This window comes from Miscanthus floridulus, chromosome 5 (genome assembly GCF_019320115.1).
Source record: "Miscanthus floridulus cultivar M001 chromosome 5, ASM1932011v1, whole genome shotgun sequence".
In the NCBI taxonomy this organism is placed as follows: domain Eukaryota; kingdom Viridiplantae; phylum Streptophyta; class Magnoliopsida; order Poales; family Poaceae; genus Miscanthus; species Miscanthus floridulus.
Window position 1 is genome coordinate 89,265,523 of NC_089584.1, and position 20,638 is coordinate 89,286,160.

Sequence of the window (20,638 nt, forward strand, 5' to 3'; positions counted from 1 at the left end):
GCCCACCATTGTCATCAACCTATCAAACATCTCTTGTGGCCCCTCTCCATCCAAAATCAAAAACCGATTGAGCTTTGACATCAACAAATCAATTCTTGCCTTTCTCACTTTGTCAACCCTTTCATGTGCTAGGTGCAAAGTGTCCCATATTTGCTTTGTTTCTTCTTTCCTTCTTCTCTCATTTTCATTGAGAGCTCCTTCGACATTGGTAGCCTCAAGATGTGGTAGCGTGGTGTTGCTTGCTATCGACGCGCTCAGCTCGCCGTTGTCCGTGTCGATATCCACCCGCTTCACGCTACTTGTTCCTCCTCCGGGCTCCATACCTCACGCGGTGAAGCGTATATGAGGTAACCCGCTCTAATACCACTTGTAGGATCTCTGGTTGGCCTAGAGGGAGGGTGAATAGGCCTATCAAAACAAACACTCAAACTTTTATCAAATTCACCCAGTGGCACTGCTGGACTGCAGCACTGCTAGACCAGAACAGCGGCATTGCCAAACCAGAACAGCGGCATAGCCACACCTGCAGATAACTTTGAATCATAGTTCAAAATCCGTGAACGAAAACTTAGATCGGAGAAATTTCTTAGCTTACTGCAAGTATGACAATCACAGATCAAGAGCTAGAAGTGATAGGAACACCACACACAAGTAGATCGACTAGAAACTCTAGAAATCACCTCAACCACAATATGCCATGCAAGTAATATGAATCAAGCACAAGTGACACAAAGATTTATCCTATGGTCCAGCTCACCACCAAGGCTTGCCTACCTCCACGTTGTTGAGGTTAGCCACTAAGGCTTAGGGATTTCCAACCCTTCCTCATTCTCAAGTCAAGAGACTTAACTCTTGAGATGAGGGGTGAGTTTACTAACTTCAAGAGATGGTTACAAACCTCCCGGGGCTACCACACAAGTTGGCAAGCTCCACGGACGACGATCTAGCCAGCTAGGAGCTAAGCTCCAAGAGTAACAAACACAACCGCTGGCCAAAACATGAACCAAGTGCTCTTTAGAGTTGGGGAATCAATGGAGCTGCTCTCTAATCGAGTTTTGGACCCTTTTCCCTCTCGGATTGATGGGGAAATCAATAGATTTGCTTGGGGGTTTGAGGTTAACAATGGAGGGAGAGAGAGAGAGAGAGAGAGAGCTCCTGCTCTGTTTTGAGCGTTCTGAAGTGAGGAAGAAGAGGCAGATTACCATTGGGGAGGAAGGAGAAAGGTATATATATACCTCCAGCCCCCAACGGTCACCGCACCCAAGGGTTCGGGAGAGACTGAGCCCGTGGCCTCAAGGTCAGATGAGACGGAGCCTGTGACCTCGAGGTCGGGCGAGACGGAGCCCGCGTCCTTAGGGTCGGGCGAGACGGAGCCCGCGACTTTGGGGTCGGGTGAGATGGAGCCCGTGACCTTGGGTCGGGCGAGATGGAGCCCGCGACCCAAGTGCAGTAGTGCTTCTCTTCAAGTGCGGCAGTGCCGCACCACACAAGACAACAAGGGTAATAGTGAATTATAGACTGTCTTAGCTGTGAATCTGAGGATGCATGTGGTTGTTTGAGCACTTGGTAGCATATATTAGCTTAAGCATTGTGTCCCCCTTTATAGTATGGCTTTTCCTATACTCAAATTCAAAATATAAAAGAATTTAAACCTCCTTTGAGTTTGAAGCCATCTACAATTGTAATTGGGGGCTCCTCCATTTCATGTAGCATCCTCGAATATAAATTCCCTACTTGTCATCTCGATAAATCTCATTAGTTCTCTAATTAGGTGGTCATTATCACCAAACCCACAATTAGGGCTTAATTGCACTTTCACTTCTACTAGTGCCCGTTGGCCCCCTCGCAAGGATAACTCCCAGTCGAGTATCTCCATGGATAGCCCACGGGCTTTTCCCACGCGCAATTGGGTCTTTGTGTGACCTCTCCGAGACCGCTCCCAGTCGTCTTCACTATCGAGATTCCAATCAAAACATCATGGTCCTCATTCCCATGGTATAACGTAAGCGGTGACTCCACACATAGTAGGGTCTCACAAGACTACAACCCCCTAGTATACAAATTTTGGTGCATGTAGGCATCGGTAGCTTGGAGGTGTGCAGACCTCACTAAACACTAGACCTAAACCTAGAGCAAGTGCTAATTGTGGTATAAACTAACCTAAGCACTTCGTAAAAAGCACTAACACTAATCACCTAATCTTTTCTTAAGCACTTTTGGTGGTTACAAACAATAGTTGGTGAGCTTCAACTCACCAGCAACTTCCCTCAGCTCCAACACACATGCATGAAAGGGACGAGCGGTGAGCATCAGATAGATTCGATGAACCCACCAAAGAGATCTTGTGGCTGCCACGTAGACCAATCGTTAGCCGACCATTGGAGAGTCTAAATTATGTTGGTAAGCTCTCGTGCACCACTGGAGAGTTCCAGTGAGTCTATCACCTCCACCATGTCTCTAGCACCCTCTTTGTAATTATCCTCCGGTGCACCTCTCTAGTGATCCACCGAAAAGGTAAGGTGGGGTTCTCCATTCAGCCCTTTGCCAACCTAGTCTTCTAAGGCCCGGTGCTCCTGCACCTGAGAGCTCCGGTGGTGCACTCTGAGCTTTATTTTTTCGTGTCTTTTCAATCGGACTTCTTCCACTCGATGTCTTAGGCATCTTGCTTGTCTTCTATTGTCTTCAATGCAACTTTTTGTTCTTTGGTTGAGGTGTTGATGACATGGTCACTACTGTCGCCTCGCCCAAGTCCATCCTTGCATCCATTGGACTAGCTAAAACTTTGTATACTAGCAAATACATTAGTTCCAAAGATCATGTTGTCGCTTAAACACCAAAATCATTAATGGCACTAGCTAGGTGATATTTTCCTTACATCTAGCTTATAGCCATAGATTATAGATGGTTGAAAGTATTCCACGACCATTATCTTCAAATATGAAATATTAGGGTGGAGGTGAATAGTTGGATTTTAATGGTTAGGTTATGAGAATCTTCACCTAGAATACACATGTATATAGGCCAGATTTTATATTTTGGTTAAATATATCCTATGTGGATATAGACGCCAAATTTTATATCCTTTACCTAAAAAAATACACATGTACTAGTTCTAGTTAGAGATCAAATTCAGAATGAGTCTCAAGATAATCAAAGAAGCCGCGTGGGAAAAACGAACAACCATAATGTGTCCAAAAGCAGTTCATAAGGACTATAAATCATTCCATATGAACTGTCTAGAATGTTGTGGAACTAGCTAGTCTATAACAAAAGCTATACATAAGTTTAGCAGAAAAAGAAAATAGTAGTACTATTACTAGTGCACCAACGGTGAGGATCTGATTTGATTTAGGGTTCGTTTGGTGTGGCTCTAGAGTGGGACAACTGTCTCTGTATATGTTCGTATCTGCATTCGTCTGAGTCGTCGTACGTTTTCCTTGTCTACTAATAAAGATACGTTTTATTAAAAAAAAGGTGCTCCGACTACAGTGTTAAATATTGCTGAAAAGTACAAATGCTGATAGAATAGAAACCACCCCAAAAGGGCCCTGTTACGGAGCAACTACAGAAACAGGAGGCAGGAGCTGGGAATCGACCCGACAATGAGAAAGGAATCCGTCAGAGAAGTCGCCTGTGGACAAATCCTGCATGGGATTTATTGGCATCTGACATCATGAAGGCATCAATCACGAGAGAGAGAGTGAGAGAGCGCATACGCCTCCCTCCTCCCTACGAAGGTCACATCAACACCAGCTTCAAAGAGGGCTGTCCTTGCATGCGCCATGAGTGGATGAGAGCCTGTGTTGCCCAGATACGGATACGGGTATCGGATACGCGATACGCACCCCCTACGAAGTATCCGCGCATCGTAGATGAGAGCCCATGATGTTTAGCTCATCAGCTGCTATCTGGTTTGAGGCTTGAGAGAGAAAAGCTTTTGACACGACAACCCCAGTCACCTCACCGCGCATACCGTAGGAGTACGCACTACTGCATGTCGGCATCCCACAACAGTAAACAGTTAATTGACTTCCCTAGGAGAAGGTAGACACACCGAGTGCATGGACCGCATCAATCCGTGCTTCGGCACGCTAGAAGCTAGCTTGTGTTTAATACCTACGCTTAACAAAATTAGTTGTCTATATGCTATACTCTTGTTTACAGTGTTTTCTAACATAATATGCATATAATAGATACACTTCTAGGATATGGGGAAAGACCGAGGCTCCGTTCGGATGGTATAGTTCTGGAGAAATTTGGATGGTTTGAAAGAATTTGTGAGAGAAAAACATTGTTCCGGATAAAAAAAGAAGTGGATCAAGCCGGATTGGGGCACGCTAATAGGGCCCAAGGCTACTATGAAATTCTATATATGCCCCTATCAAAACTTCAAAAGTAGTACACCCTCCGCCTATAAAAAAAATGCAATTATAGGATCCGTGCCGGTCAACTTTGCTAACTTTGACTAAGTTTATAGTGAATAGTATTAGTATTTATGTCTTCAAATAAATTCATAATGAAAATATATTCTATAATAAATCTAATTATACTTATTTTATATAAAAGTGTTAGTGCTTTTTAATATAACTTCAGTCAAAGTTTAAATTGGTCGATAAGTGAGAATTACATTCTTTTGTGGACGGGTGGAGTACCATCATGTAATGATTGTACTTTGGAAATAAAGAAAATAGTAAAAATTATTAGCATAGTTTTATTATTATGGGACAAATTTTTGAATCCTATAAGTGCAATTATTTTGGGACGCAGGGAGTAATGTGATTACTAATTACCTACTTTCTCTGTCAAAAAAAATAATTCTGAATATAAATATGGACAACTATTACTCTATATGTTTCTGCATCGATATCCATGGTTTTTCCTCACTCTACATGGCATATCCATATGTCCTTGGTGTCTATTACCAATTGGATGTCCTCAACAAAGTCTCCACGTTGATCCTCATGAGCACGCTAAAAAATAATAAATCTTAGAATTTCTCTAAAAAGGAACAAAAATGGATCTATTCTAATTTCTAAAAACTACCTTTGCCATTATGAAAACAGCATAAATAACCCCATAAATATACATTAAATTTACCCACTTATGCTATTGTGAAATACTCCCTTTATTCCTTTTTATCTATCGCTCTCGCTTCTGATAAGTCAAACATACTTAACTTTGACTAAATATATAAAATAAAATATTAATATTTATAGTACATAATTAGTATCGTTAGATAGATTGTTAAATCTATTTTTATAATAAACTTATTCAGAGATACAAATATTGCTAAAATATTTTCTATAAACTTATTTGACTGGCACGACTCCGATGACGACACTTAAATAGGGACGGAGGGAGTATATTTTAAACTAGCGCCCTAAATTTGCATCTAAATTACTCACTCAACCATTATATTAGATGATCTTAGTAACCCCTTGAATTTCCATGAATTACCCCAAATTTGCGACGTCAGCCGAGGGGCCACCAAGACTGACCAACATGTGGGACCTCACTGCTTTTTGTAACCCTACCTTCTCAACTATATAAGATGAGGTAGGGGCTCCCTTTTCTTTCTCTTGAACACTTTATTCTTCAACATTCTTGGTTCTTTAGATCTTTAGCTTTCACTCCCACCTATTTGTAACCCCTACGTAGTGCATAGTCGCTTGAATCAGTATAACTCCTGAGTCTCGCTCTAAGTGCTAAGTTGTTCGAACCAACATGTGAATACAAAATTCACTAGTTGACAGTACGAAATGTCGACACTAGCAATACCTAGTTTACAATCCCTGAGCCTCAACTCACATTTGTCACCTGGCGCATGACAGGGGCCTTGTGGCCCACCCTTTGCATGTGTTTTACAGACATATAACAACACGCTCAGGAAGATCTAGCAAGCCGAGTGTCTGGCATCTTTCTAAGGGCTTGTTCGGTAGCGGGGGATCCAATCCCAGCCGGAATGGTTCCTAGGCATGGATCAAGTAAATCCACCCATGTCACTAGATCATGCTCCAGCTTAGGCCTTGTTTAGATTGCAAGTTTTTTCACTCTCTCTCTATCACATCAAATCTTTGGACATATGCATGGAGTATTAAATATAGATAAAAAATAACTAATTACACAGTTTGATTGTAAATTACGAGACGAATCTTTTGAGCCTAGTTAGGCCATGATTGGACAATAATTGTCAAATACAAACGAAAGTACTACAGTGCCGAATACTGATTCCTAACCCCAATCTAAACAAGGCCTTAATTCCAACTAGTTTTCAATCCATCTCATATAAAATTATTGTTCGGTACTCAAGGATCCATTCGTCCTTGGGCAGCAAGCACTATCTAGTACACACTTTCACATTCTGGAGCGAACACATACGACGGGGCAAGCACGTTCTGGAGCGACCACAAAATATATAATACACACGAGCACGTTCTGGAGCAAGCACTATGATTGCACTAGTTAACAAATGATTCAGGCATTAGTTGACAGGATGAAAACCTTTGACTTCCATATAAGATAGAAAGATAGAAAGTGCACGTTTTGGCAACATATACATCATGCTGGTATTACTAGTATCCAAGGACAAAACAAGTATAACTAGGTCTCAGAGAGGTGACAATATGCTAGAGAAGTCACTGATCTAAAATTGCAAATGTAGTAACATAGAACTCCTCGGCCGAAACAAACTCAATTTTGTCCATTATATAGGTAAGATGACATGGATAAGGTATAACCTAGACCTTGAAACATCTTCTCCTCCTTGTTAGATGCGTTCTTGAGCCGCACCAAGAATAGAGAGGAACCCAAACTTAAGTAGCACTAACTGATAGTGAGCTTTTAACACCGAAACTGAAAATCTAGCACTAAGCAGATATAAGTCAATATGCAAAGCAAGGATCAATAGCAACAAATATATAGAAGAGAGAAACAAACAAGTAGACTGAGATTTTACCTGCTAGAACATCTCATTTCTGAGCCAAATCAGAGTTGATTTTACATTTGCTTCACAGCCACGTAGGAAAGCCTCCATATTTTCTTTGCTCTTGACGAAGATTGCATATGCTTTTGCCTTTTCTTGCTTGGTCACTTGCATTGTGTTCAGAACTGACATGCACCTTTCGAAAGAGAAATCATTACCTTCAGCAGCCTCCTTTCCTCTGGCTAGATATGCAGATTCATCTTCTACTTGCTTGGTCCTCATTTCCAATTATCTCCCCATCATGTCTTCTATCTTTGCACTCTTCCTAGGCCTCTTTTCTTCCTTTTCTTGTTTGTTTCTTGATGCAGTAGTAGTTCTTCGCTGTCCATTTCTTTCAACAACCGCAACCTCACTTTCTTCATCTCGTGATAGAGTATCTTGCTGTGCACTTCTTTCAAGAGCTGCAACCTCACTTGCTTGCCTCTCAGTGGTTGAATCATCATCTTCATCTAGTATCTCATGAACCACAATGTTGTCCAAGTCTTGTGCCTCATCTTCTACATCATGAATTTGTCGAAGGGGTTCTTCCTCTTGTGGTGACTCAAGAGAAGTGAAATTGTAAGTCCCTTCAGCCAAATGACCTAAGAAAGAGTAGTTCCATTGTAAATATCTGGCCTACTAATCAAAGCAACTAGTGTCATTGTAAAAATGGTACAACCAATGGTTGTCTATTAGAGACAGAGGCAATAGGTACTGCCTAATGACCTTTCTGTATGTTTGTTTGTTTCATAGATAAAATAAAGCACAATAGAAGAAAACTTATACTATTACATCTCTCGGTCAAAAATACAAGACGAGAAATTAAGAACTTTTTTCCTGCTTCTCTGTTTTGTGTTTCTATTTCTTGTTCTTACTTTCCTAATCCATTTTCCTTGCTGGGTGAAAATTTTAGATAGCGTTTAGGCAGCACTTACACTGGAATCCATTTTCCTTGCTGGATAAAATTTCTAGACAGTGTTTGGGCACCACTTACACTGGAAGCTTGAATACGTAGGAGAATCTGTGATCTATTGATGATGATGCCATGGACATGGCTATAATGCTATTCTAGAGCTCCATCATCTGATAGTAGTGATAAAGTTTGCTTGGCATTTTAAGTGTTAGATGTTGTTTCAAAGAAACATAGCTAAGATATCCTAACTGAATGGGATTTACCCTAGGAATTTGCTTGCCAGCACAGTTTCAAAAATTCAAAATTGTCGGGATTTCTCCTTAGAAATTGGGGACAGAGAAATTGGGGGCAGGAACTTGCAATAGAGTCTACAAATCGGTCCGAATCAAGCCACCTCTAAAAAATTGCTCATACTTTTAGAGATGAGTCTATTTTAAAGGTCACAGAGTTTTGTTTCATTCTTTCGATTACGTCGGTTCCACTGAAGTAACAAACGCTGATTAGCGAAACCGATTTAGTGGAAGAACTCTTTACTGCATTATAATCTTACAACACCGTCACCTCTACTCTTAGACCTTACTCTGTGACCTTACTGCAGAGGAGAGATGATTGACCAACATCACAAATTCACAATATATGGGAAATCCAGCCACACCTCCCAGAAACGCCCAAAAAAGAAAGTTTTCCAATCAATTTCATTCTGCAGCGGCCTCAAGTCTAAACTGACACGCATTTTTCACAACCACAACACCAATAACAATAAGCACGAGGAACACACACGTACTAGAAGACAGCAGCTTAAAGCATGCAAGATCGCGGTGGCTGTCGCAGGCGCAGCGAAGGTAAATGCGTGATCAAACTCTAAGAAGGTAGATGCTAAGCTCCGGGCCGCCATTGCCGCCGGTGCTGCTGTCCGGGTTCATCATGTAGAATGCCTCCGAGTCGCGGGAGCCCACGACGCGCTCGAAGCGAGCGCGCATGTACATGACGTCGCCCTCGCCACCGCCGCACGCCGCCGGTATGACGCCCGCGCCCATAGACACGGGCTCCAGCGCGCGCAGCACGCGCCAGTCCGCGGCGCCGCACTCCCGCCGCACCGCGTACCCGCAGCCCTTGCCGTTGCAGTAGGCGCGCCACGCCTTCTCCTCAACCAGCTTCCTGCAGCAGCAGCCGCCGCCATTGGTCGCGGCCGCGGCGCAGGCGGCGCCCTTGGCGCGGTCGCACTCGAGCGCGATGCGGACGAGGCCCGAGGCCATCTCGCGCACCAGGGACGCCGTGGGCGCGGCGAGCTCGAGCAGCAGCGCGGGGCACGCGCGCGGGTCCACCTGGAACGCGAGGTGCACGTGGCCGCGGCGGTGGCCGTAGAGCGTGCCCGTGAGCCGCGCTCCGAGCCCGACCTGCCGGTGCCGGCCGGCGATGGCCGCGGCAAGCGCCGTGCGCAGCCGGGAGACCGCCGTGCGGCACTTCTTGCTGCGCTGCTTAGGTGGAGGTGGCGCCTTGGGCGGCGGGGACACGAAGTCCTCCGAGTGGAACGACGGGCAGCTGGAGGAGAACGCCATGGCCGACTCGTCCTCGTCGTCGGCCTCCGAGCCCTTGCCGGAGCCGTCCTCCCCGCCACCGGCCGCGGCGCCATGGCTGCTGCTCTTGACAAGAACCGGCCACTTGAAGTTCCTCCGGGAGAAGGAGAAGGAGGACTCGTGGGGACTCCTCGCCATGATGGTCCTCATGGTTCCTAGCTGTGGGCGAGAGTGTGGTATTCCCTCCCAGTCCGTGGTCTCCGAGTGCGCAGTAGGATGGAGGCTTTGTATACTGCGAGCGAGACTGGTGAGCAGAACCCACCAAACTGAGCACAGCAGCAGGCAGGGGAGAGAGAGAAGAGAAGCGCGAGAGCTTCTCGGCTTTGTCTTGTTCCCGGCCTGGCTCTGCTCCTGCTCTGATGTGTATGTTGGAGAGGAGGAGGGCATGATGGTTTAGCACGCCTTCGTTTGACAGGTGAATAGTTTACTGGTAGAGTACTGGTATACTACTATAGTGTTCTCAAGCAGCATGTGCGGTTGGTTGGTTCATATTATGGGTTGATTTGTGTGAAAGAAAAATACTGTTCTGACTAAAAATTTACAATAGTTTACGACAAGCCACACCCAAATAAACATGCTGAAGATGTTCTGATGTTGTGGTGAACCTGTAGTAAATGTCCAAAGCTTGTTCCCGTTCAGAGGATGGATCCAGATGTCTGCGTGTTTGGTTGTTGCTAGAGGATGGATCCAGATGTCTACGTGTTTGGTTGTTGCTAAAGTTTGTCATGTCTAACCTTAGAGCAAATTGTGGCCGCCACAGAAAGTGCGACGAATAAAATTGAAACCATACTTATAGCAAAATTTGGCACGAAAATGAGTTTAACATGTGCGACATGGTGCTAGGAAAGTGTGGCACACTCTAGTTGTGGTATTGAACTAAACAGTTGCCGGAAAAACTACATCATGACTAAGCTTTGGCATAGCAAGTTTGTTCATGAACCAACAGCCTGTTCGGTTGGCTGGTTCGTATCGTTGCTGGTTCGTGAAGAAGTACTGCTGGCTGGTTTGTGTGAGAGAAAAATACTGTTCCGGCTGAAAATTTACGATCGTTTACGACAAGCCACAGCCAAACGAACAGGCTGCAAATAGGCTGATATTCGTATTTGTTTTAATGTTAATATGTATATCTATGTTTATAACTGATTTTAATATGGATGCTAAATGGATATACTCGGATTCTATTTTTGCAATTATTCTCTATCTATATTTAAAAAATACGTAATATCTGACATTATTTGTATCCGTGAAGAAAAAAATACTGAGTAAAATCATCTAAAACTTATATCTATGACTAATGAAGTGTAAACGATAATAATTTAATATAACAGACCATAGGGATCATTTAAACTATTTTAATATTCATAAAGGTTAAGTTTAATTCATGATAACTTTGTAACTCATATTCATTGTAATATAAAACTATAAAAAAAATATTTATGATAATTTTAATATTATTGATGATATAAAGGTTAATTTCAATTATCTTTAATGTGGATAATCATATTAGTTTTAAGTACTTCGGTTTAATATGATTTTTTTATTATACTTAAATTTATTTATTGATAAATATTTATATGTATTGAAATATTTATGTAAATTTTAATTGATTTTCATATATTTGCTTATTGAAATATATATATGTATGTGTGTGTGTGTGTGTGTGTGTGTGTGTTGTTTCTAGGAGTGTCTTTTATCTATAGGCGTTATATAGTCATATTTTAAATCCTTGCATGCATACTGATTTTATTCTATACGTTGACCGATTAATAAATCCTGAGCTCGATACACGAAATACGGCAAGAAAAAAGAACAATACGAGGATACAATACGAGTAGTACCGATCCTAGCAGGGAATGTAGGTGAATTTCCGGCTAGCATTGAGTGACGAAATTCAATCAGTTTGGTGGCCCAGTGCTGACTAGCATTTGAGCGTTTGAACAAACTGTATCTTTATTGGGGGACAAACTCCTTAATCCAGGTACGGGAGTAATTATGCAAGCATGTGTGTCGCTCTCTGAAAGCCAATTCGGCACATGGTGCCTTGGAGTGTACGGACTCTTTGTCAGTTCTGATCAGGAGGTTGACAAGTTAACTAAGTACTATTGTTTAGGAGCCGGTCCTCAGCAGTAACAGAGATTCCCTCGGCAATCCAAACTCCAAAGGCACGCGTAGGTTGAATTTGGGTACCGTTTAGATGGCAAAATTTTTGGCGAAATATTACTGTAGCATTTTCGTTGTTATTTGGTAATTAGTGTCCAATCATAGTCTAATTAGACTTAAAAGATTCGTCTCGTGAATTTCGTCTAAACTGTGTAATTAGTTTTATTTTTTATTTATATTTAATGCTTCATGCATGCGTCTAAAAATTCGATGTGACAAAAATTCTTAAAAAAATTGACATTTTGGAGTGGAACTACACAGGGCCTTGCCGACCCGTGTCTAGAGGTCGTCCAAATGCGTCCAAGCTGCCTCCTGACTCCTGAAAAAAAAAAGAATAGGCAAGGGGCAGCAAAGTACGACGACAGTGACTGCTGCAGCTGTGCTTCAATGCGGGCAAGGTCACCCTCAGTGCTCTCGCATGATTGCTCTCAAATGTGCTAGCATTTATACAAGAGCTATCCTTCCACTCTGGACCAAAGACATGCATTGGGCTGGCGGCCTCTCTTGGGCCGAGACGACGGAGATGGGTCGGAGTCTCGTGTTGTCTGATCGGAAACATCAGGGCACTCCTCAGCATCGCAGAAACACTAACACATATATTTCCTTGTGCACAAGAAACCCACTATAATAGCCCTGTTCGTTTCGCTGAAATTTAGCATATGCTGATGCTTTGTGAGAGAAAAACACTGTTTATTCACTAAAAAGTACTGTTAAAGTAGTTGAAGCGAACATGGCCAATATCTCCTCTCTATCTATCTACATCTACATCTAAAAAGTGTCAAAGCATTTTTTTTGTCAGAGTCAAGGGATTTCGTCCACCCAGGGATTGGTGAATATTTCTAGACTAGCTAAAAGACATCAAAAGGTAGAATCGCTAAAAGACCTTGCAAAAGAGAAGACTAAAATGGCAAAAAACAATTACATAGCCAAAGGTCCCCTCGTATAAATACCCCCCTCCCCATGTACTTTTGGCGGCCAATGATAATGAAATAAATCCGGCATGATGCCTCTTTGAGCCATGTGCCATTCCACTCCACTTGTGTCGAGTCTTCCTGACACAACACCACTGAAATGCATAAATTTTATGGGATGGAAATTGGAATAACTCTTCGTCCCTAGAGAAGACGAAACATTTCTATGAAAAAAAAAACTAAAAAGGATAGAAAGGTAGAAACAACTCTGTAGAGCATGTCTAGTGTTAAATTAGGATGCTGCTCAACGATTACAAGGCATCTACAATGGTGTTGAGAGATTGAGAAAGCAGGAATCTGATAAAATTCAACACAGCTAAAGACCCAAACCACAACCAGGATTTGTTGGTCAACTCAGATATCAATAATATAGAACAAGTAACACCGCTGTGATAATACCTCCATCTCAGTTGACTCTGCCAACCAGTATGCTCAGTTAAACATAAATCAATATCAGAAGTAGCCGACGCCCTTGACTTCACCTAACTTTGGAGCATTGGTGTCATTACCCAGAAACAAGAGACGACCTGTTACATGACAATGTCATAATCTGGTAGGCATAAACACCAGTACAAAATCTCAACATAATCTGTCCACATGAGATCTAACATTACTTTGCATAAGGAAACAAAAAAGATATGAAAATAGAGCCAAATAACTTATGAAAAGAGAATCAAATAACCTAGGTTCTGAACGCTGCGAAACCACCTACACAAGGGTTTACCGCCATGAATATTTGAAAAATGGAGGATGATGCTTAACTCAGATATGAAACATTTGTATGGTCTCATTGTATTAGTTCACATAAACTTGGAAGTGGTTCTACTATGCTTTTCGAGTTTAAGTGGATTAGATTAAGAGTTATTCCACATGAAACATTATTAATTGTGTTATCACATGAAAGAATTAATGAAAATATCAGGCCTCAAATTCCAAGATATATGTGTTTGGGTAATCTTCAGGAGTGCCTTACCGTTTCAAATTATAAGTCGCTTTGACTTTTTTGGTACATCAATTTTATTACATATCTAGATATAACGTACGAAGGGCGGGCCTGGTGCAAGCGGTAGAGTCTTACTGCCTGTGACCGGAAGGTCCCGGGTTCGAGTCGCGGTCTCCTCGCATTGCACAGGCGAGGGTAAGGCTTGCCACTAACACCCTTCCCCAGACCCCGCACAGAGCGGGAGCTCTCTGCACTGGGTACGCCCTATCTAGATATAACGTATGTCTAGATACATAGCAAAATCTATGTACCAAAAAAAGTCAAAGCGACTTATAATTTGGAACGGAGGGAGTACTAATAAAATGAAAGAGAACATCTCCAAGATTCTTGGTCTACAATCTTTATACCAGCACATTTGAGACAGATGGAGGCATGTCACATCAACAATTAAACTCACAATTCCAAACAGTGTAATATTCGCCAACTCTTCATTATTTAAACATTGGTAGGACAGGAGATATACCCAAAAGCTAAAATTGCTATATTATTGCTGGAATGTGACTCAGCTGCGTATGTTGCGTTGGAGTTGCGGTCATACAAGAAGGGATCGAGTTCGGAACGATGATATACGTGATAGATTAGGGGTAGCACCAATTGAAGAAAAACTTGTCCAACACCGGTTGAGATGGTTTGGACATGTCCAACGGAGACCTCTAGAGGCACCGGTGCGTAGTGGAATCCTAAGCCAGGATAGTAACGTGAAGAGAGGCAGAGGAAGACCGAAGTTGACTTGGGTAGAGGCAATAAAAGGAGACTTGAAAGGATGGAATATACCCAAAGACTTAGCCTTAGATAGGAGTGCTTGGAAGACAGCTATTCACGTGCCTGAACCTTGATTGCTTCTGCTGGGTTTCAACTCTAGCCTACCCCAACTTGTTTGGGACTTAAAGGCTTTGTTGTTGTTGTTGTTGATGATGATTATTGCTGGAATGTGATTGACCATCTATGCAAATGCTTATATTGTATTTGCCGCTGGCATGAATCTAGGTGCAGATGAATTTCTAAAAGTAGTAAGTTGTGGGTGTAATAGTTCCTCATTTTACTATATTCCTTGATGATATACATTCATTGAAGATTCTAAACTGTTCCCCTTCTATTCAATAAGGACAAGAGAGGGAACTAGTTAAAACAGAGCCATGAGGAATAGATAAGTTGAAAATTCAATCATGGCCTACAAAAGGCAATATACGCTATAAATGTAAATTGATAGTGCAAGAAGCATACCACTTGAACGCACAGCTATTTCTCTTATGCGTCTAACCAGCCCAGTAATTGGATCACAGAACACTTTGGTCTCAAGATTTCCTTCCAAGTAGAGAACAGTTCTGAAATGTTGCAATCGATGCATATTTGAATGTATCAGCATTTCTTAAGGTTAGAAAATCAATCAACCTAATTAATCAAACTGATAAAGGAACTGTGAATCTTATAAAACTATAATAAATCTGAACAATGCTGCACTTCACCAAACGAAAATGAAATCCACCCAAAACATGAAAGTAGCCACTAAATCATTTCAATAGAAAGTGAACTCAAAATGGCTACGTAAGCAATTGTCTACAAAAAGAACCCTACACTCATTTTTCCCCAACCAAATAACGTCAGTTATAGTTCAAATGTCGGCTAAAGGACTAATGTTATCCTCCCTTTTTGCATCAAGTTTCAAAGCATGGCACATTAACCATGGAGGCAAATCCATACTCGATATATGGCAACCAAATAGGAGTAACCAAAGCTGCCCTCTTGCTAACTCCCAGCCATTCGGCTGAAAATTACATTTCTCTTGAAGGTAAATTCCAACAGCATTACTACAAGGAGGCAAGGGGCTCACCCAGTCTTGACGTTCTTAAGCGCGACGGTGCCGAGGCGCTCTGGGTAGACGCAGACGCGGTGCCACTGCACGGAGCACCTGTCGGCGTACTGGTGCGGCTCCTCGCGATCCAGCGGGCGGCGGTTGTTGCGGATGCCGCCGGTGCCGAGCGAGAAGAGCACGACGGTCCTCCCATTCCGCAGCCGCTTCTGCATCGGCTCCTGCCCGACCTTCCCCACCAGTATCGCCTTCACAGCCCGCCAAAAGCGGGAAACCACCGCGTGAGCTCAGATCAGTTGGCACCAAATTAAACCCAAAATGGGGTAGGGGAGAATCAAGAGCTCCAATCCAACCTTGTAGATGCCAGGATCGAGGCCGTTCTCGAGAGGGCGGGTGGTGTCTGGCGGGCGCGGGCGGTTCGACGTCTGCTGACGGTCCTGGCCCGCGGGGGGCTGGTCGTGCTCGTGCTCAGGGTCGGACTCCGCATCGGATCCGTTGAACGAGGGGGAAGAGGTCGAGGAACTGGGCGTCGTGGTGGTGGAGAAGGAGCTGAGGGGGGATGACAGGAAGCGGCGGGACAGGATGAGGCGGCGGGCGAGGAGGGAGGCGGAGGAGTCCGCCATGGATGCACGCCGCGAGGAGAGGAGAGGCAGAGCGGAGGGGAGGGAAGAGGCAGTAGGCAGGAATCGTCGACGGCGGTAAACCCTCTGCAAAACCTAGCTGTCACGGGTCAGGTGGACGGGGCCGTTGCATGGGCCGAGCTGTATCGCCACGGTGGGCTGGGCTGTATCACCACGGTACGATACTTTGGAAGCAGATTTGCATTCCTTTTAATTTAATGGCTTCTCCTATCCTGCCCCATCAACGCGCCCCTAGCTTAACAGTCCCGTCTGCATGTTTCTCCTCCGTTCCTCCTCCGAATTTTTCCCGTTCCCAAGGCTAACAGGATGTTAGCGATTGCGTGGTGGAGAAGGAGGGAGAGAGGAAGCAAGAACACGGCAAGGGCGAGGACAGGATTTGAATTGAGGGGCCGTTTGGATTATTTTTTTATTCGGATGAATTGAAATCTACTTAATAAATTAGGCTATTTGGCTTGGAATTTGACACTCCACCACTTTCTAAAGTTGATTTATAAGCATATCTCAAATCCATAGGGTGGAAGATGAAATTGATTCTATAGATCACTGTACTATGTTTCTACTTTGCAACTTATAACATGCTCTTCAATTCGCTCCCCTACGGTAGAAATGCAACACGTAAGTATCTCTTATATAGCTAGCAATAATATACTAATATAATCCATATATAATCATATCAACTTAATTAATTTATGTCTAAATTATAATTATTAAAATGAACTCAATTCCATGGATCCGGGTAGAGTAATTTCACTTTACAGTTCTCTGATGCACTCTCTCTACTCTTGTATATATATAATTTTTTTGGGCTAATTAGAACTATGCCATTACAATTTTTATGGTTCCGAGAAACATCATTATTATTCATCTATTTTGAAATATGCCATTACAATTCTAGTTCTTCTTGAAATACGCCATGCTCTAAGCCTAACGTTGCCCTGAGCCCAGCTCCAAGTTGATACCCGCATACGGTATTTTCTGTATGGACTGTAATGCCCCTTTCTTCTTCCTCCTCCTCTCTCTCTTGCTTGCTCTTAGATTCCGTCTGTAACCTCCAAACAACCACACAGGCCGGGTTGTGGCAGCGCGGGGCGCACGCGTGGGCGACGCCGAGACGTGGCCTCCGCAGGAGTGGTGGGTAGGGATGAAAATGGTACGGATATTTTCCGACCGTATTCGAAACCGAATCCGTTTAGATGGGTTGAGATATGTCCGTATCCGAGTCCGGATATCCAACATCCGATACCGTATCCGTATCCGAATACTTAAATCGCATATTTATGATGTCGATATCCAATCGTATCCTATCCGACATAGTTGACACTATCCGTATTCGAATCCGAATTCAGACAGAAATATGAAAACAAATGTAATATCGATGATATCCGTCCGTATCCGATCCGTTTTCATCCCTAGTGGCGGGCAGTAGTGCAGGCATCTGAGCGGCGAGGAAGAAGAACGACAGGAAAGAGAAATGGACATAGGGCCTACTTGTAAGTGAGATGAAGAGACGAGGAACAACAAGGATAGTTCGGTCCATATAAAACTGCATAGTGCTGCAACTGGGCCCAAGGTCTCACAAGGTGTAGAGCATGGTGTATTTCAGAGAGCGCTAGAATTATAATGGCATGTTTCAAAATAGATGAATAGTGATGGCGTTTCTTATAACCATGAAAATTGTAATGGCATCATTCTAATTAACCCAATTTTTTTAGCAAACTCTCTCTCCCTTATATTCGGGAGGTGACGTTACATTGCCCACTCTGGGCCGTAGAATCGCGTACTGGGCTTAGTGATACTTTTGGGCCTGGGCTCGGCTTGCTTCTCCGCTTCCTCTGTTGCCGGGCGGTGAGCAGAGTCTGTTGCTGAACATGAAGATGTGCCTGATGCAGAGTTGCTGACACAGGATCGTTGTACACTCGATCGCACGGTAATTTGTGAATACTACTAGCACGGTAGTCGCAGGACGCTTTCGGATGTTGTATTGTTCATTAGGGGTACATCACATTTTGGGACTAACACACGACGGAATTCTTGTTCTGCCCGTATGAACTACGTGCACCATATAATAATTAGTATTGACAGATGACAGAAAGCGTAGCACTCATTGGGACCGGTACACGTAATTCGTGACCGTACAAACACACACATTTTCGTCTAGTTCCGTACGACTTGTACCTGTGGTTGCATACCCTGAACATTGGTACACTTCCCATAGCATAGCGCGGCGGCGCGGCTGATGCAGCAACTGCCGTACTTACGTGTGTGTGGGCACGGTCTGGTCTCTATGTGGGGTACGGATCGGATGCCATGTTACAAGTACATATGCGTGCATGCATTGCTCGGATTTGGCATCCAACGACGGATCACACGCCCAAGACTACCACCGCACGCGGTTGTTTTACGTCATCATTTCCTGCTCCGCTCGACTGGTATAGAAAGCTGCAGGAGCGACGCCGACATACGGTGCAATGCATGTATCCCGGCGACAACACAGTATTGTTCTGTTCGTTTGACTGATAAGTCATGGCTGAAAATACTGTTGGCTGATTTGTTGTGAGAGAAAAATACTATTCGTTGGCTGAAAAAATACGGCTTATAAGCTAAGCGAACAGTAAGTAGGGATACACATGCATGAAGCTTCTGTCACATTTCAATTAGTCGGCAGGCTACATTGTCTGCGCGCGCTATCAGAAGCTAGAAGCCGGAGATGCCAGATGCCATGCAATGCATGATGCATGGTCGTCCTCCTTGTAAGACGAGCGAGATCTGATCCTCAAGCGAGCGAGGGAGACCACACAAGAACGTGACGATCGACGCCACGGCCCACGGCGGCCAGCGCCAGAGATCTCGGGTGGGCCTGCGTGAGACTAGGCAATCAGAGACGACGGAGGGCACAGTTACAGCACCGGTGCACAGCACGCCATGTGACTAGAGATAGATAAGCTAGCCTCCGGCGACAAATCACCCGCACCTTTCTCTGCGTGTTTCCGTGAGACCCTGACTACGCCCGCCCGTCGCCGGCCCCACGCCATGCATGCATGCATGCACGGGCACGGCCTAGGCTTTATGGCATGTGGTGGGCTTGGTCCCCGGCGCCGGCCAGCCAGTCCGGCGGCCCGGCCCTCTGCCATGCGCCCATGCCTCACTAGTCACTACTCACTACCAATCACGCTTCTTCATTTCACTCGCTCCTAGCCTGCGACGCTATCCACCCCGCCGCTAGCTAGCTCCTCCAATTATAACCTGTGCTCGAGAGATAGTACACTGATAAGGGATGTATAGATATCTCTCTCCATACACTGATAATGGAGGTATAGATTCTCAAGAAGAGAGGAGCCGCGGTGCCCGCCCCCTCCGGACCGCCCGGATCCTATGAATTTAGGGGAGAAGTTTTATGTTATATATGGTAATGGCCGCACCTATAGTACCCAAATTCTATCTCGAACTTCCTATTTTAAAAATAAAAATAGAAAAATAGGAGAAAATATATGACAGGAAAAAAAATGGAGAGAAAAAACCCAAAAGAAGCAAAAGTAACTTTCGAAGGTTTAGTTACGGAAGCCCTACCTTGCAGCCCTGCACCCAATTAAAACCATTACCCATCAACCCGTGTTTTTTATACGAGTTAGAAGAATCTTATAACATAATCATGAAAAAGTTTGTGTTTAATACATTCGGCTAACAAAAATGTACTTAGCTTTAATTTGCACAAACATTTTCTCTTTGTTCGTTTTCTAACACAAAACATAAATATCCATCCATCCTAAAAAGAATACAATTCTAGATCCGAACAAGCTATAATTTTTTTAAGTTCAACTAAATTTGTAGAAAAGATATATCAATATTTGTGTGATGTGTCTCCAAATAGGTTTACTACGAAAATATATTTTATGATTAATTTAATGATACTTATTTGGATAATAAATGTTCGTATATTTTTGCATAAATTTGATCAAATTTAAAATTATTTGGCTGTTCATAAAGGAATAACTGCACTCTTTTTGGATGAATATATTATAATGGCATAGCTCCACTAAACATTGCTATTTGGCTTATATAGCAGCAAAATATGTTTAGCACCGCTATAATATTGACCAACGCTATTTATTCCTTGCTCTTGATGACTAATCTATGCACCTTTGTTGTGATCTTTAATTAATAAATGATATAATGAACTATTCCCTCCATTCTAAATTATAAGACGTCTTGACTTTTCTAGATGCATTGGTTTTACTATGTACTTATTAGATATACACTATATCTAGATACATAGCAGAAGCTATGTATATAGATAAGCCCAGGGGTGGATGCATGTTCATGGTAGGGGGTGCGGCCGCACCTATGAAAGATGAGAAACACAGTGATTATGTTTAATTTTTTACCATATACACACTCATACGGTAAAAATCTATGGAAGGCTAGCGCACCCCCTTGAATTGTTTGATTTTGAGCATGTAAGGAATATGAATGTTGATTGTAGCCGTGAGTATTGTTCTGATGAATATTAAGTGATGTACCTAGAAATATGTTCCCTAGAGGCCAGGTCCTTATACATGTATTTGTGTATTTATGTTCACAAAATTTCCTTAATGACAATTTTTC

At 43.3% G+C, this 20,638-nt stretch overlaps 2 protein-coding genes across 3 annotated transcripts; both read right to left on the reverse strand.

The window, feature by feature from the left end:
• Nucleotides 1–8,427: 8,427 nt before the first annotated feature.
• LOC136452564 (protein MIZU-KUSSEI 1-like) lies at nt 8,428–9,758 on the reverse strand. The gene has a single exon (XM_066453168.1). The coding sequence runs from the start codon at nt 9,599–9,601 to the stop codon at nt 8,729–8,731; it is 873 nt and encodes a 290-aa protein (XP_066309265.1). The 5' UTR covers nt 9,602–9,758; the 3' UTR covers nt 8,428–8,728.
• Nucleotides 9,759–12,325: 2,567 nt separating this feature from the next.
• LOC136452565 (single-stranded DNA-binding protein, mitochondrial-like) lies at nt 12,326–16,083 on the reverse strand. Of its 2 annotated transcripts, XR_010758854.1 has the most exons (5): nt 15,749–16,083; nt 15,417–15,643; nt 14,810–14,910; nt 12,982–13,109; nt 12,326–12,663 (listed from the first exon to the last, which is right to left on the reverse strand). XR_010758854.1 is itself a non-coding variant. In XM_066453169.1 (4 exons), the coding sequence occupies exons 1-4, from the start codon at nt 16,016–16,018 to the stop codon at nt 13,036–13,038; spliced, it is 672 nt and encodes a 223-aa protein (XP_066309266.1). In that variant the 5' UTR covers nt 16,019–16,083; the 3' UTR covers nt 12,794–13,035. The 2 variants fall into 2 exon arrangements, 1 of the variants encoding a protein (XP_066309266.1); XM_066453169.1 differs by lacking the exon at nt 12,326–12,663 and having other exon boundaries at nt 12,794–13,109.
• Nucleotides 16,084–20,638: the final 4,555 nt, after the last annotated feature.

What these genes read in the sequence shown, in the direction of transcription:
- LOC136452564 (XM_066453168.1), bottom strand. Translation starts at nt 9,601, where the DNA reads ATGAGGACCATCATGGCGAGGAGTCCCCACGAGTCCTCCTTCTCCTTC.
- LOC136452565 (XM_066453169.1), bottom strand. Translation starts at nt 16,018, where the DNA reads ATGGCGGACTCCTCCGCCTCCCTCCTCGCCCGCCGCCTCATCCTGTCC. An exon ending in TCGATCCTGGCATCTACAAG is followed by an intron (nt 15,644 to 15,748) that starts GTTGGATTGGAG and finishes CGGGCTGTGAAG; the next exon opens with GCGATACTGGTGGGGAAGGT. An exon ending in AATAGCTGTGCGTTCAAGTG is followed by an intron (nt 13,110 to 14,809) that starts GTATGCTTCTTG and finishes GTCATGTAACAG; the next exon opens with GTCGTCTCTTGTTTCTGGGT.